This window comes from Diadema setosum, chromosome 17, assembly GCF_964275005.1.
Source record: "Diadema setosum chromosome 17, eeDiaSeto1, whole genome shotgun sequence".
In the NCBI taxonomy this organism is placed as follows: domain Eukaryota; kingdom Metazoa; phylum Echinodermata; class Echinoidea; order Diadematoida; family Diadematidae; genus Diadema; species Diadema setosum.
Genome location: NC_092701.1, coordinates 27,507,513 through 27,525,667, shown reverse-complemented (window position 1 = coordinate 27,525,667; position 18,155 = coordinate 27,507,513). Strand labels below are relative to the sequence as shown.

Here is an 18,155-nt window from a genome sequence, read left to right as displayed (position 1 = left end):
TTCTTATTAATTTTTCGAGAAGCCCTCCCATCAGACTTTATGGGCAAGTGGCGGGTGAGCATCCGTAACTTGTGAATCAAGCAACAATACCACCGAAGATGGCGCTATACCTAGCGACTGTGAATTTGCTTGGCAACGCTATCGCTTTTCGCGCTGTGCTCGTACAAGTGAGTGAGGTTGTCGAAGTGAGGAAGGGTTGTAAATTACAACATTTACATCTAACTTGAGTGAATGATACTAGTCAAAGTGCTTAAAACGGTGAGTATATTGTCTCAGATATTGATTCATTTGTTGATAGTTGTAGTTCGTAAAACAGTGATGAAATAATTGTCGAACACGAACAATCAAACATCCAGGTATAATCAACGCTACAAACAATGACACATGTGGGACTAGGGGAATAACCATCCCCTAGTTGTACGAACTGATGATGACGAGTGTAAATTATACTGAATAGGACTGTGTGGCTTTAAATTGTAATGAAGTGTGTTCGAGACTGTGAACGAACGGTATCTGTGCTTCATTCATATTCAGAATTCTATATGCGTGTAGTTATCATTCATCAGATTTCTCGTGGAGTTAGAGATCTAGACACTATTTATTCTTTGATTTCTAAACTTTTCACTCAAAAAACTTATCGACTGTCAACAGTGTCAGTGTGGTGGGAACAAGCAGTGAAGCACCGCCACCGAGTATGACGAGTTAGCCTTCCTGATTGTTGATTAGTTCAATTTGTCTACTGTAGTTGTTTGGTCAAGCACTGCTAGCTAGGACGAGGCCTATTTCCCTTGTCACTAGCAAGTTGTCATCTTGTTGTTATAATAATATCAAAGGTTGGTAAACAAATCTCGGTTCTGATGACAAGCTCTCGTAAAATTTCTTTTCTATTCATTTCTAACTTCAATAAGATTTGCAAGTCATGCATGGACCGTCTAATGGCAGTAATGATCTGATCATCTAACACCTAAAACATTTGATCCTAAATCAAAATCACTGGAGTCATCATACAGAATCTGGAGGTTTAGATAGATGTACACTAGGCCTACTAGGTCACAAGAAAAGTGGCCACAGCTGTCCCCTTTTCCAAGACAGGACGGATGTACTAAGTTAAGTAGTAGAACTCTATGTACTTTTACACTTTTTGATATTGTAACTTATGTATATTGAAATGTTGATGAGCTTTACTTTGCCAATGTAGCCACCTCATAAAAGGCTTGTAACCATTTGTTGAGTCTTGAGTATAACTTTCATTTGACTAATACAAGATGATTCTTTTGCATGACAGTGAGGTTGGTTTCTTCATATGAACTTCTTTTGTTGCAGACAACTTCAAGTCATCTGCTCAACCACTGATGGCCAAGACTTAAAAACATCACAAAATGTAGCCATCATCTATTCCCTCACAACGAAAAACCTGTTCTTCATTGATTTAGGTTTGACCCCACCGAATTTAATGTAACAAAAATTTTGGAAAGTCAGTTTGTAAAAAGAAAAGACCATAAGAATCAACCACCATGCCTCCAAAGAAGAAGGGAGGGAAGAAGAAAGGAAAGAAAAGTGGTAAGAAGAGTGGCAAGCGGTCAGCAAGGGCATCATCGGCGCCAGATGGCCAGAACCTGAGCGAAGTCGGGAAGGAGTACTTTCTCATTCAGATCCGTGATCTTGAGAGGAGACTAGCAAGGTAGGTGCTTTCACCAAAAACTTACAATTAGTGTTGACTATCAACTCACAGCTCAAGTTACAGCCAATAATCGTAAGCACCCATCTACTTCAAAATGTCACCAGCATTCAGTTGAATCCCCCAAACTTGACGTAGGGCCTACATTTAAATGTTATCTAACTAGCCCACACTTTGTGTAGTCCAAGTGGAAGACCCTGGTGACACACAAGGAACTGAGGGGATTAACCCATTAGTCACTGAACCACCCAAACCGCTAGTCTTTTAACTCGCTAAAATGCCTGAAACTGCCCGTCCACTTTTTTTTTTTTTTTTTTTAATAGTTTTGTGCCTTTACCATTTTTATTGTTTTCATATGGAATATATAATTATGTAATTTGAAAGAGGTTAAAGGTCAACTATACTGTGTCAGAATTATTTCTGTAACACACAAGTATCTTATATGTGTAGTAAAGTCTTAGTAGAGGCTTTCAAATAAACATAACTTATAATTAACAAAAATAAACATGTTAGCTATTATGCATCATTTAGAAATTTGTCAAAATGAGAGTAATATTGCTGTACCTTCCAGGTAACAATAGGTCCATTATGTATGGAATCGTCAGTTGCTAAAGGATGAAGTAATATCTATATGGTAATTAATTTCCAGACATATTTGCCAGCAGGCGAAGACTGCACTCCATCAGCAAACATACCAATTTGCAAACGGTGCACAGTAAAGAGCAGACTGGCCTAAAACAATGAGAACCAAAGCAATCCAAGATGTGCAATACAAAAGCAACAATTGATCTTTCTACACACTTAACAATGTGAAATTAGGTTGTGGTGCAATAAAGTAATATTTCATATGTGTCTTTTTTTAGCCACAATGAGTCAAAATTACATGGGGTGTTCTGAAGTTTTGAATAGAATTTGCATGGCCATCAGGCTAAGATTTGAAAGGGAGAGTATATTATATTTTATATCATTTTTTAAACTTCTGTGGCTCTGCCCTGATTTATAGACCAAATTTGACACACAGGAAAATAAATCACCTGAGATACTGAATAGTCAGTGAGGGTGGTTCAGTGGTGAATAGTGTTTCAAGTTTTTGATGAATCAAGATCACAAAGACTTTGCGATCTTAAACTTCTCGATCTTTTGCCAGTCTGACCGCGCCTAATGTGGCTGCAAACACGTTTTTCTCCCCATCCCAGGTACCAGCGAAAATGCGACGAGCTGGAGGTGGCCAATGGCGAGTTCCGCTCGCGCTACGACCAGATGGGCACCGACAAAAAGGAGATCGTGGCCTTCCTGAAGAAGCAGCTGGAACAGCGGCAGGACGAGATCGCCGACCTCAACGACCGGCTGGTGGGCCTGCAGCAGGCCAAGGACACGGAGAAGGACTCGTACGAGGCACAGCTGGCCCAGCTCCGTAACGAGTTCCAGGAGACCAAGGACCAGCTGACCTCGGAGAACATGATCCTCAGTGAGTTTTTTTTTTTTTTATCTTAACTGTAAAAACCAGAAATATTCGCGTGCATGAAACTTACAAGAATTTTGCAAGGAGCCAGGATTCGCAAAAGTAAAATGCATGCGACTATTTCTTTTTCTATGCAATGCATTGAATGCCAGTGGCAATTCACAAAATTTCATGCCAGGCTATCAACTTCAATTCGTGAAATTTTCATGCCACGAATATTTTTGGTTTTACAGTATATCTATGCATTTCAACATGAGTAGGAGGAACAATTGCAGAGTAACCCACCATGCAGGTCATATAACATCTCACTGTGGACATCCTACGCCAAATGTTTCCTACTGTGTACATAGTATAATTCGTGATGTTTTTACTTTTGCGGATTTCATGAGTCGACTTATATTTATAAAATAAAAAACTTGCAAAAACATTGCCTCCCGTAACACAAATATGCTGTTTATCTTCTTCAAGTTTTGGAGTCGTTAACTTTTCTCCTGAAAGGGCATACTTATTACTTCTAATTCGTGACTGTGGTTCTCGATCGCAAAAATGAGCCACACATGAAATTGTTTTACAAATCCCAATTCGCAAAGTATCATGCTCCCATAGTGCAGGGCGGGTACGGTAATTCATCTTTTTTCCTGTGACCACTTCTCTTTTAGGTGGGAAGCTTGCTGCTCTGGAGGAGTTCAAAGTTCAGAAGGAGGACCTGAAGAAGAAGTTTGAGCAGATGGAGGAGGAGCTGGAGAAACAGGCTGACGAGCACAAGGATGAGATATACAAGCTGGAAAAGAAACAAGTCGTCGACAAGGACAGGTAAAGCTCCTGACAGCTCCTTATGGCTGACGACATCCTGGTGCTAATGTGTGTATGTCTGTTTGTGCATGATCTGTAACAGTGTTCCTTTCCGAGTTTATACCAAATGAGCAATGTAGACCAAGTTGATTGTAGATTAAGTTGACACTTATCAGCTTCTGATCAGAATTAACCTCAAAGAATAAGATGCAGTAGCATTTGAAAGGCATAAGTTGACACTTATCAGCTTCTGATCAGAATTAACCTCAAAGAATAAGATGCAGCAGCATTTGAAAGGCAAAATATTCACCATTTTCCTGCTTTCCTACATTGTTCCCAACCCCAACCACCCCCCCCCCTCTTTCAATCAGGTTGAAGCGCGAGATGGTCCTGAGAGTCAACCAGGTGGCGGCCGAGTTCCGCAAGGTCTCCAACAAGCAGATGGCGGACACCACCAAGCGCACCATCCGCGAGAACGTCAGCATCCACGCCCAGCTGGCCAAGATGTCGGACAAGACCATGGAGCTGATCGAGGAGAATGAGGAGCTGCGGGCCAAGGAGAAGAAGCAGCGCCAGCAGCTGGAGATGCTGGAGACCAACGAGAAGGAGCTGGCCAAGAAGAACCACAGCAACCAGAAGGTGAGGGGGCTCTTTGATTTGAGTCACAGAGTTTTTCGGGACATGCCAATCTCATAGCTGAGACTTATTCTGGGCCCTATTGCATAACAGTTTAGATCAAACATGAGTCAGAAAATACAAACATGATCAAGTCTCAGAATACTAAATTCTGATTGATTAGCAGATATCTGATTTCTGTTTGACTTTCTGACTTATGTTTGGTTGCATCTTTTTATACAACAGGGCCCTTTTTCCACAGACTTACCGTATTGAAGATTTGTGGTACATGTATGCTGTGGTCATGAATTGAACAGTTAGACAGTTGCTATGGCAGGAAATGATTTAACAGAAGTGTGTAGTATATAGCATCCCAAGTAGCAATGAGGGATATATTTTTGGGTACCAAATTAGGAGGAAAAAAACTGTTATAGAATGGAGGGAGTGGCAGTGAGAGATGTAGCAATAGTAGGGGAGGTGTTTCAAACTCATTGAATAACTAAAGCTGGGGAGATGGATGGGGATTACGATTACATAATATGGGATCATATTTTGTAGGCCCTATAGATTTTTGACGTCATTCTTTGTGATTCAGACAACTGATGCTGATAAAAAACTTGAGTTGACACTGAGAACAAAAAAAAAAGCACTTTGTGTCATTTGTAACCTATCAATGTCAGTTCCATGCCATTTTGCTACTCACTTAGATCTCAAAGCACAGTGTGATTTTATCTGTTATTTTGAGATTATATGACAGTAATAGCACCAACGTTGAATCTCGTTTGCCACATTACTTCTAGTATTCATGCTTTAGGAATTGTTCTCTGGTATGAAATATATTTGGAACGCGTTAAAAAAAAACTTCAAATGTTGTATGACTCATTTGAGTGACCTGTGATTCAACTTCATTTGTCCAGGTGATCCGGATGCTGACAGAGAAGGCGAAGCAGCAGGAGGACCTGATCGCCGACCTGGAGGAGCGGGAGAAGGAGTACCAGGAGATGGAGGCGGAGATGGCCCTCCTGCGCCAGCAGGCGGACAGCTCCCGGGAGGAGCTGCAGACCATGGGGCGGGAGGCGGACCAGATGCAGGAGCGGATGGAGATGATGGAGCGGGAGAAGGCGGAGCTGGCCGAGATCAAGATCAAGCTAGAGCGCATCCTGGCCGAGGCAGCCTACTCCCTGCACCGCATCCTTATGGTGAGTGAGATGCTGGACATGTTAACGTCTGGGATGATCTCCTCTGGTGGTGGTGGTGGTGGAGGTGGTGGTGGTGGTGATGGAGGATGAGCAGAATTTGGTGGTTGTTTTAGTGATGGTGGTGGTGGTGATGGGGATGATGAGGATGATGATTTGGTGTTTGATGAATGTTGGGGAGGGTTCAGGGTGGTAGCTGTGTTTGTCTGTGCGATGTGCGTCACTGAAAGATGATGGTCTTGTTGATGGCATAAAATGGTGGCGGCTGTGATAGCATTGGAATATATTTTCATGATAATAATGATTGTGATGCTGGTTGTGATGTTGACAGCAATATCCTGTGATGCAGAGGTGATGCAGAGGTGATGGGGATGATGGGGCCGATGATAGGAGGAATGGAATGGTGACAGTGATACAGACATGATATGGCAGCCATAACATAGTCATTACATGGAAAGTGATTAGGCTTCCAATTTTGATGATGATGATGATGATGATGATGGAAATAGTAATGATGATATTAGAGTTTTTCACATGTGTCATCCCTCATTCTCTCATCCGTTTGTATCCACCAGGGCAATACATCTAAGGTCGCACCCAGTGGCTCCTTGAACTTGGAGGAAGTAGAGAAGAGAGACAACATGCTGGAGCATCTCTTGGTCATCCTCAACAGCGCTGCGGCGATTGGTGTCGGCCCCTCCCCAGAGGCATTCATCCCAACGGAGGAGGAATTCTACCGGACCAAGAGCAGGGAAACCATGTACCCCGGCTCGGGCAAGGGTCTGAAACGAGGGTAAGCTGCACAACTTTTCTTGTTTATTCTTTTCCAATCAAATATTATGAATGTTCTTTAAATCATTTCATTTGGAACACAAACATGACCAGAATTTCATGGACATTCAGTCAGTAGCATGCATACATGTGTCTCATGTTCCACTATGAGGCACATTCTACTTTCCCTTCTATTTTTACCCTCGGCAGGTACACTCCACTGTCCCCCATAGCCAAGGGGGCAGGGACACTCCCCCACTACCGTATGGGAGACCTCGGGCTGGTGCCCCGCCCAAAACCATCCACTTTCCCTTCAGACACGACACGGCAACTGTCAGCGACGAGTCGCCTCAACAGACTCCAGGGGGTCAAGTCGAGGTCGGTGGGAATTCAGACCACCAGCTCAGCAAAGGTAAATTGTGTACAATAGCTTTGAGAGTCATTTCCTTTTCTTGTCATTGCTGGTGTGGATTTTTTGAGTAAAGAGACAAGTTTGCTCATTGTCTTGGCTTAACTCTCTCAGACACTTAGGCCTGAATTCACAAAGGTGGTTTAAACTTAGACCACAGTCTAAAGTAAGCGTGAAATAGGTGTACCTTTGACATACGCATATCAATGCGCGTTTGTTACTGGATGTCTGTTGGCATACGCAATCTGTCAATCATATTTACACAGAAGAAATTTGCATAAACCATGATTTCGGTTATGTACCACCTTTGTGAATTTGGGCCGTGAAGTCTGTTTGCAGTTCGTGTTGTTTTTGTAGAATTTTCACATGGAGGCAAGTTTGCCTGTTATTATTGCTTCAGGTTCGCACTCCATGCGGAAGAATGATAATGAGAAGGAGATCATGTAGTCTTACTGTAGGAGCAACTACTGTAAAACACGATATATTAGCGGCATGAAAATTTTGCGAATAGGAGCCAACGGCCTTTCTCACAGCATGAAATTTTTGCGAATTGCCACTGGCATCCAATGGATATTGTGTAGGCAAGAACTTTCACGTACATTTAAATTTCATGAATTTTGGCGCTCGCGAAATTGAAATGCACGCGAACATTCCTTGTTTTACAGTAACCGTAACAGTAACTAGAATGCTACCAAAGCAATAGCCATTGATCTGCAGGATTTGTAAATTTCATTACTTTTCACAGTGGAAGATAGTGTCTTTGTATATACGTAGCATTCCTCCATGCCTCAACTAATAGTGGGGCAGCTTAGCAAACCTATTGTGCATATTGTGATACAAGCACCAAATTTGGCACAAATGTACATTAACATATTGCAAACATTTTCAGATATTGGGCCACTTGGAATTCTCTCTTTATGTCCGCCATATTGGATTTCAAAATGGCCGCCATTTGAAATCTACATTTGCGACTATCTCTGGGTCTAATAGTGCTATTGACTCGATTCTGGTGTCTAAATGTATGTTTTGGGGGAAAAGGAATCCAATGGTAACAATCTGCATTGCGTATTTTCACCAATGGGCCGCCATATTGGATTTCAAAATGGCCGCCATTTGAAATCTACATTTGCGATTATCTCTGGATCTATGCTGCTATTGACTCGATTCTGGTGTCTAAATGTATGTTTTGGGGGGCAAGGAATCCAATGGTAACAATCTGCATTGCGTATTTTCACCAATGGGCCGCCATATTAGATTTCAAAATGGCCGCCATTTAAAATCTACATTTGCGATTATCTCTGGGGCTAATGCTGCTATTGACTCGATTCTGGTGTCTAAATGTATGTGTTTTTTTATTATCATTTTTTTTTTTTGGGGGGGGGGGCAAGGAATCAAATGGTAATGATTTGCATTTCGTATTTTCACCGATGGACAGCCATATTGGATTTCAAAATGGCCTCCATTTAAAATCTATATTTGCAATTATCTCTGGGTGTAATGCTGCTATTGACTCGATTCTGGTGTCTAAATGTATGTTTTGGGGGGCAAGGAATCCAATGGTAACAATCTGCATTGCGTATTTTCACCAATGGGCCGTCATATTGGATTTCAAAATGGCTGCTACTTGATCTACATTTGTCGTTATCTTAGGATCTAATGACTTGATTTCGGTGGTGGTGGTGGTGGCGGTAGTTGTAGTGGTAGCTGTAGTGGCGGTGATGATAACAGAAGTATTACATTGTGTCATTCCAGGTTCATTGTGATGTATGCATGCCTATAGACTGACAGTGCTGGTTTTTTGTTTTTGTCAAAGAGGTTCAGATTAGCTCATGCTGAGCGAACTTCACCATCAACATCACCGCAACTCACCACAACTGACTGGAAATTATACCTCATATGTCAAGAAGACAAGATGGCGACACTGACCAAACCTGATCAATCAAAGAGGAAAGACATTGGTAGTGGGTAAAGTTCACTCGCATAGAGCTTGATCAAATTCAATGAACTTTGAGAGCTTCCAGGATCATTCACTTGGAAAGACTCAATGATGGTCATGGCATTGAAGCTGCGATGGTTGAACACAGTGCACAATATCACCAGACGTGCAGCTCCAGTACAACAACACCAAACTACAGAGGGCACAAAAGAGAGCACTCAAGAAAGAAGGGCAGAGCGATGATGAACAATCTTTATGCAAACGCACCAGGGCACATTCATGTTCATCGAGTACAGAGAAGGTCCAAGAAACGTGTTTCTACTGTGGATAACCTACTGGGGCTAACAGTCTTTGGAAAACTGCAACATTGTCTCGGTGCTGCACTTGACAAAGCCTGCGAGCTGGACAGTGATAGTGATGCAGTCCATCTTGCCCGTGCTGCACACATTGTTCGCCATCACATGTTTGGAGAAGCCAAGCCCTTCACAGGATTCCCTTAAGGATGTCAAGAAGAATCTGTGCCACCGTTGCTGCTTGCCCTAGTCAGCATGATCCTAGAGGAACCCAGCATCAAGGACCAGACCGCAGACACTAACCCTGCAGCACTTACCGCAGCCCGGATACTGAAGTTCAACAGCGTCAAACACATGTGAACACGTGGCACCACATCATCCACCTGTGTCAAGCACAGTGTTGCACAGGAGACCCCATTTCCAACACACATAGGGATGATGTTTCATGCTCATACACGCAAGAAGGAATTGGACGACAGACTGTCACACGTTGGCCTGAGCATCTCTCTCTCGTCATCTTGGGCTGCATTTAATGCCAGCCAACAGCCACCAGATGCTCGAGTCATCTGCCCCATGTCGCTGCTTCCGCTCTTCCTGGAAAGTGCCCACATTGTGGCCATGATCCGGCATTCAATGGATGTGAAAAATGCTGTAGAACAACTGAATCCTGGACAGACACCAGTGGTACCTTTGATCAGCTACTGTTTGCTTTGGCCAGCAGATACAGTGGAAGTGGCCAGAGAGTTATGGTGAAGACCACATAGTGGTGATATTTGGTGGTATCCACATAGAGATGGCGGCACTCGAAACACTGGGGGACTGACTGCAAGGGAGTGATTGGGTGCAAGTACTTGTGCAAACTGAGATTACGATCGTGACAGCAGGGACAGCAGACTCATTCCTGCGAGCATTTTATGTCTTGCGCACAAGAAGAGCACATCAAGTGACTGCAACAGCACTGTACATCCTGCAACACCATGCCTTCAACCACTACTGTCTGGGAGAAACCAGGGACGCACAGGACCTTCATGCGTTTGAAGATTGGTGTCGCCAGAGACGAGACAACATCACCCAGTTTCGCTACTGGGCAACTGTGCTAGAACTAGAACTATTGGTTCTAGTGTATGTGCGTTCTCTCAGGCAGGGATCGTTGATGATGTACCTCGATGCTCTGACAGAGCTGGTCCCACCTATGCTAGGTGGATACCAGTGCACCTAAAGGACATGGCAAAACTCACTACCAAACACCCAGATGTAGCCATGAAATTCAGTGAAGGCCACTTCACAGTTCAGAAAACACAGAGGGTGTTTTCTTCAATTCCGATTGACCATGCACATGAGCAGAATAATGCCTGCATCAAAGGAGACGGTGGCGCAGTTGGGCTCACTGACAACCCTAGTGCCCTTCGTCGCTGGATGGTTGCGGGACCGGAGGTTGCTCGGGTGATCGAAGAATTCCAGGATGGGAACCAATACTGTAGACCGCAAACAGCAGACAAACAAGACAAACAAGTTTCTGGGACCGTCTCTGTACTCAATGAACGTGAATGTGCCCTGGCGCATTTCCATAAAGATTGTTCCTCATCGCTCTGCCCTTCTTTCTTGAGTGCTCTCTTTTGTGCCCTCTGTAGTTTGGTGTTGTTGTACTGGAGCCTGCACGTCTGGTGATATTGTGCACCGTGTGCAACCATCGCAGCTTCAATGCCATGACCATCATCGAGTCTTTCCGAGTGAAATGATCTTGCGAAGCTCTCAAAGTTCACTGAATTTGATCAAGTTCTATGCGAGTGAACTGTACCCACTACCAATGTCTTTCCTCTTTGATTGGTCAGGTTTGGTCAGTGTCTCCATCTTGTCTTCTTGACATATGAGGCACAACCTGCAGTTAGTTGTGGTGAGGTGCGGTGATGTTGACGGTGAAGTTCGCTCAGCATGAGCTAGTGTGAACCTCTTGGACATGGTGGAACTGTCTTGAACAAAAACCAGCACCGTCAGTCTACAGGCATGCATGCATCACGATGAACTTGGAATGACACAATGTAACATTTCTGGCACCATCACTGCCACTACAGCTACCACTACACCTACAACTACTACCACCACCACCACCACCACCAGAATCAAGTCATTAGATCCAAAGATAACGACAAATATAGATCGAGAAGCGGCCATGTATAAAAGCAGCCATTTTGAAATCCAATATGGCGGCCCATTTGGCGAAAATACGTAATATAAATTGTTACCATTGGATTCCTTGCCCCCCAAAACATACATTTAGACACCAGAATCGAGTCAATAGCAGCATTAGACCCAGAGATAATCGCAAATGTAGATTTCAAATGGCGGCCATTTTGAAATCCAATATAGTAGCCCATTGGTGAAAACACGCAATGCAGATTGTTACCATTGGATTCCTTACCCCCCCCCCCCCCCCAAAAAAAAAAAAAAAAACCAAGCAAACAAACAAACAACAAAAACGTACATTTAGACACCAGAATCGAGTCAATAGCAACATTAGACCCAGAGATAATCGCAAATGTAGATTTCAAATGGCGGCCATTTTGAAATCCAATATGGCGGCCCATTGGTGAAAATACGCAATGCAGATTGTTACCATTGGATTCTTTGCCCCCCAAAACATACATTTAGACACCAGAATCGAGTCAATAGCAGCATTAGACCCAGAGATAATCGCAAATGTAAATTTCAAATGGCGGCCATTTTGAAATCCAATATGGCGGACATAAAGACAGAATTTCGAGTGGCCCAATATCTAAAAATGTTTGCAACATGTTAATGTACATGTGTGCCAAATTTGGTGCTTGTATCACAAAATGCACAATTCCTTTGAATTTTCGAGCTAAACCGCCCCACTATAATACTTCATTGCTCTCTAATGTCTTTCAGGCTGTGTTCAGAGCGGATCAACTCTTAGGATCGGACACCACGGCTGCTAAGTCGGCGCTCATACAGGAGCTGGCACTGACGCACAAACAGCGCCCTCTGGCCCCGGTCATGATGCCAACCGGCAAGGTGACGCGATGATGCGCGCAGCAGGGACAAGACGTACAAGGACTAGTGTTTAGCCGTCAGCACCAATGTACTCTGTGATAGAAACAGACACTTGCAAGCAAACATGTTTGATGGAGCACGATGTCTTCACATCATCACAAAGACTTATGATTTGTCAGCAAGAAATCAAATGCTAGTGAATTCGTCATCACATCTACCCGCTTCACGAATTCGGGACATTCTGGCAGGCATGTGAAAGGGTACAACCCTGGAGATTGTCTTGTTGAAAGTAAGCTTGTGTGTACACTTTGCCCATGTAATTGTGAAGCCAGTTTGCCATCTAGGCCAAATAAAATATGTATTAAGTTCTTTTGGCCTGTCCTATGTCTATAGTGATTCCAGTTCAAAACTTGTAGAAAATATGTGGTATTTCCTCAGTGAACTTCCATAGTTTTAACACCAAGTGATGTGCTCCTATCAGATGCTTCATTGCTTCTCTTGGACAGATTATGCATCATGAATGGCAAGCTCAAGGTTCTGTCCATAAATTGTATTCACAATGATGGCATATACTTTTTTTCTGTATTATATGTATATATGAATGCCTTATTATGACCACAAAAAAAAAAAAGAAAGAAGAAACTATTCACAATACTTATTGTGTCAAGCAAAATAGGAATAAATGCAAGATTGGTACAGCAAAACATTTGTGAGCATCGAAGAGACAGACAATCTTGATTGTTGCACAGAGGAAGGAGCAGTGGTGATGGTGAAGACTCTCCTTATGTTCAGAGTGTATTCTGTAATGTATGCGTGAAAAGAATCAGTCTCTATTTCCACTGCCTATCTGATCTATTTGACTTTATGCTGGTGTTCTCTGGATGCAAAATGGTACAGGGGGAAAAGTGGGTGGAGAGTGAAGGAGAAAGTTGTAGCAACTCATCTTTTGAGGGTCATGAAATATATATTCTTATCATGATGAATTCAAATAATCTGTTTCAACAGTTGTGATAAAGTAATGCACCAAAGCTACAGCTGTTATACGCCTACAACTGAACATCTTTCACTGAATATGCATACTTTTGGTGAAGCACTAAACAATGCCTTACTTAATGTGCAAGCATTTTACTATTGGTTTAGATAATCGCGTGTAAAAGATTATATGCACATGAATGTAGTTGTGCTTGCTTTACTTAGGGATTCAGTTTTGTCTAGTACGTACCATCGTTCCGCTTTCACCAAAGTTTATCTTCCGACATGGTGCATGCTGTATGTTATACTTATCCTACATAAAGTCTCTACTGGTTGTTGAGCATCTGTTGAAATATATTTCTATCTCAATGGTGTCTCTCAATTGAGCTGGAAGGAGCATAAGAGTGCCTCCCTCATCCAAACACAAATATAAGCATAGTTTTGAGAGGAAATGTGAAGGGAGAAAGAGACAGCCAGATTATTTGTCCATTTTAAGTGCTGCTTTCACACTATTCCTTGAAGCAGAGTGCACACCACAACAGTCAAGGAATTGTAACTTTTACTAGTGTGAACAATCATTCAACTTTCAAAAACATAAGCCAAAATACATGCTGCTTGGTCAGATATGTTTTAAAATGGACATACATGTAGCATTTTGCCAGCCATCATTTTTTGTGTGGGACTTGAACTCAGTTGAGATTGGGAAGCACTATAATTATGATCTGAAGTATTAATTCTCAGCAGCAGGAGTTGTATTGTGTTTTGCAGTTGCTGTAAAATATATACAAAGCTGTGGACTTGTCTGCCGTATGTTATTGTAATACTGCAACTTCTGTACTCTCAGCCCATCATATTGTGAGTTTGTATAAGGAGTGGCAAGGTGGAATCATATCCTTGCTTGTTTGTGATGAAGAGGATGTGTGCTTGCACAAAATTTTAGCACACAGCAGGAGGGTCCTGTATAGAACATGCATTGCTGGGACTAAAGAAAAGACTTTCAGTATAAAAAGTGCGACATACATACACAATTTGATATTAATTTATTGAGATCAGCGAAAGGAATGTTTTAGAGGCTTTATCACGTTCATTGTTGTATGCATGAATACAAGTGCACTTGCTTCAAACACTTCTAACTTGTGCATTGCCTTGCTGAACTTGCAGGTGGTACAGTACTTACAATTGAACTTAACTCTTTCCGTGCCAGAGACTCTGAACAGTGTGTACAATGCTATGGGGTTTTCTGTGCCGATAGCCACTCAAAGCAAAGGGTTTTTAAGTGCACTTCGTTATGGAAGCCTCTTGCACTTCACTTTGGTGTTAATATGGAGCTGTACATTTAGCATTGCAAGTTCTTACTCCTTTCTTGCGTAGTGGACTGCATTCCTCTTGATATTCAATGGTATAAAGACAGTATGCATTTTATAAAGCTTTATTTCTGTCCATCCAGACATCATCCGTCCTACGGTCTGTAAACTTTTCTATTTACAATATTGTATCTTCAATTTTATATTTTGAGTACTGTCCACAGAGTTCTATCAAGGAGAAAGTGAATGTTTCACAATAAAATGCTTTGCACAGTCTTGTGTAAATTGTGAAAATCTTGTAAAGTGTAGTCTTCTGTATGTAAAATAAGGTACAGCAGTGTGCAAGTGTGTGTCAGTTGATTAATACATACCTTGCAAGACTGGCCTAAACAGTTTTTAGTTGGGCGTTTCTCTTAAAAAAAAAAAAAAAAAAAAAAAAAGAGGACACTTTTGATATTTTAAACCAGTTTAAAGAAGTTAGTGCAGTTACAATGAGTTTTTGTAGTTGTAGTTGCCAATCGTTGCAATAATGTTACAAGAAATAAAAAATACGAATACTGTAGAGTATCGCTGACTTTTCTACGTACAAACCACTGTTCAATTGCTTTTCACAGAAATCAGATACAAATGTACTTGGATTCATAACAAATCTTCTTGTTGCCAATGGATACATGTACTGTATCAACACAGGAATTAGAGGCAATCAGCCGAAAGTGAAAAGACACGTAAAACTCATCGTACATAGGCCCTGTAGTATAGATGCCTGCAGACTTTATATGGCAGAATGATTACAATGCAACTACTGGTACAGAAACCACAGTAATATGATTTCCGAATTGTTGCCACAGGTAGCAGCAGTAACCATCATCTGCTACTTCAGTTACATGGCATAGCTATACCATGACCCTTTCTTGTCACACCGAAGACAAAAAAAAGAAATCAATCAAGATACATTACATGTACCTGTAATCAAATGTTCTCTCGGTACTCACAAATCTAACCGAAGGTAAACCGCACATCTTATTTCATGCATAATTATTTGGTGGCTGTTGAGAACTAATTTTCCTTTTGAAAGAAGAGCAGGAAAAGTATGTCTTCTCAGCCTGATGAAAATTAATACATAAGCTACTATTTAGCCACTGAATTAATCTGGAAAGGGTCCTTGATATCAGGCAAAAAACGTGTACAGGTTGACACCATCTAGACCTTTTTGAGCCAATAAAATGAGAATTTTATTGAAAATGTGTACACGTGTATAGGGCACATATAATTATGTAGTGTTCATACCAATGCTGCCACGGGCAATTTAGGGCTTACAGGGTTAGAGCAAGAGGTCAGATCATGATGCTATGTATTCCGTGAAAGTACCTAGAACAGTTGTATGATAATACTTCAGGAACTGCAGTCGGCATATGACTGAGAGGGCAGGTGAGGTTTACTTTGAGTAATTTTTTAAAGGAGGTATTGTAAATGTTGTCTGTATGTGTCTGTGTGTGTGTGTTTGTAAAATGAAACACTCAATCAAAGAGAGACATACACTGTACTCTATTTTTGATAAATACCACTCAATATTTCAAGTCATTTATTCCAAACAGTTACATGTTTGTCAGACATGATGGGGGGAAATACATATGTGACCCGCTACAACAAAAAGGTCCTAAAGTCGCGCACGGTCGAAGCCGTGAAAATCGTGTTTGAAGTCAGAGCATTAAAATTGGCCAAAACTTACGATTTTCTGATTTTGGTATATTATTGGAGTCTAACTTGTCTTCTATCATCTGTCGAAATTTTGAAGCAAAATGATCAAAGGAAAGACCCAAAAATAGCGTTTTTCTGAGCCATGTTTTTTGGCGTTTCAACGAAGCAGAAACTGGCTCGAAAATTTGGATTGAGCGCCACAGATAGGTTCCGCCCCTAACAACGACCAGAGTGATCTCATTGGTCAGTTTGCTGCTTGCTGCTAACCGAAGCGTGAAGCTCGCACACTGCCCAGTCGACTGGTGCGTGCGGGCGGGGTGCGCTATGCTCAGCCGCTTCTCACATCCTGGTCACTGATTGGTTGATGAGGAGACCGCCGACGCTGATGTGGTTGAATGAACTCTTCGGGGTTGCTGGGGCTTACCTTCTATTGTCCAGAGGTGAAAACTGACTTGCGTGTCCCATGATCGCGATTGCGTCGAGAGGAAGACTTTTAGGGCGCTTTTCTCGAAACAGTGATTTTCCAGACGTCTCGACATGCTCTCTTTTAAACATCGCTATCTCCGCAGCCGATTATTTTTATAAAATGTGTTACATATCAATTTAAAGCAGAAAGATTAGGCGATTATATCATGCAATTTTCAAATAATCGGCCTCGCCCGACTTTGGGATCATTTTGTTGTAGCGGGTCACATATAATCTGTCACTACACCGTACAAAAATATTCAATTTATATAAAGAAAATGGAAGCTCTTTGAACACTATGCAAGCCATTTGACATACTGTACGAGCTGAAATTTTCGCGTACAGATATTTTCGCGAATTGCTACTTGGCGGACATTTTCGCGTGTTGTTAATTTCGCGGTTGCAAGTGTCTAACTGAACGTAGTTATTTGCGCGTTGTTATTTTCGCGTGTTGTTATTTTCGCGGTTCAAAGGCGATTCGCGAAATTCGCGAAAATAAAACCACCGCGAAAATTTCAGCTCGTACAGTACATCGAGTCCAAGGAATGACTGACAATATCACCTAATTTAACACTACAGTAGAAACACATCAATATATTACTCGACAAAAAAAACACAAAAAAAAGAGAGGCAAGTTTAGCTTCCTAATGCCGGTCTACATCTAGCTCTTTTCTAACCACACAATATTGTCGATTAGTCAAGCACAGTTGTTGTTGTTTTTTTTTTCATCATACTTTAGACAAGCTACAAGTACCAGCAGTTACAAGAAAGAAGAGCATTCCTGACAGTACCTCAATATACTTCACACAAATTTGAATTTACTTTGGTTCTTGACAAGACACATACGTAGTAAAGTTATATCATCTATTCTATCATGCCCATAGCATTCCTTTGGCATCGCAATTTTATCATGCACAAGGAAACATTTTCAATATGTAATGCTGATTCCTGTACATAATTCACACACATTGCATTGAGCCCTAAAGCAGCTACCCTTATTTTGCCTCTTGGTTGTATTTCCTAAACTAATCAAATCCACGGCAAGTTTCCAACCCACATCCACCACAAATCCACAAAAGCCCATTGTCAAGCAGAAAAACAAAAGTTCAGCATTATTGAGAATTTTAACTTCAAGATAAGAATAAAAAAATATTCAAACTTTCTTAAAGGAGGAGACAGCAGAACACTAGTACCTTGAGTACATCGCTCACGATGTCAAAATCATGACTCTTTGGACTCGATATAGAATGAACCCAATGGAGAGAAAAAAAAAAATCCAATTCAAATGAAGTGAAACATCAGCAACAGATCAGTGAAATCTTGAGCAAAACCTAACAAATATAATGGAAATACGTCATTGCCATTTGCCTATCAGTAACTAATATATAGATGATGACTGGCGGGGGAGTTCGGAACATACCGAATGTTCCACCTGAAGGGTTTGAAATGCTATTGAGGGAGGTTGTAAGTCCCGAGACAAAGTCGAGGGACTTTTAGCCTCCCGAAATAGCATTTCAAACCCTGAGGGTGGAACATTTGGTACATGTTCCCG

The 18,155-nt window shown here is 41.7% G+C and overlaps 1 protein-coding gene across 1 annotated transcript; it reads left to right on the top strand.

Moving 5' to 3' along the window:
• The first annotated feature begins 147 nt into the window (after positions 1-147).
• On the top strand, positions 148-14,879 carry LOC140240775 (cilia- and flagella-associated protein 157-like). The gene is made up of 9 exons (XM_072320546.1): positions 148-258; positions 1,324-1,681; positions 2,875-3,146; positions 3,800-3,953; positions 4,304-4,571; positions 5,465-5,746; positions 6,319-6,536; positions 6,725-6,926; positions 12,060-14,879. The coding sequence occupies exons 2-9, from the start codon at positions 1,515-1,517 to the stop codon at positions 12,195-12,197; spliced, it is 1,701 nt and encodes a 566-aa protein (XP_072176647.1). The 5' UTR covers positions 148-258; positions 1,324-1,514; the 3' UTR covers positions 12,198-14,879.
• The last annotated feature ends 3,276 nt before the right edge of the window (positions 14,880-18,155 follow it).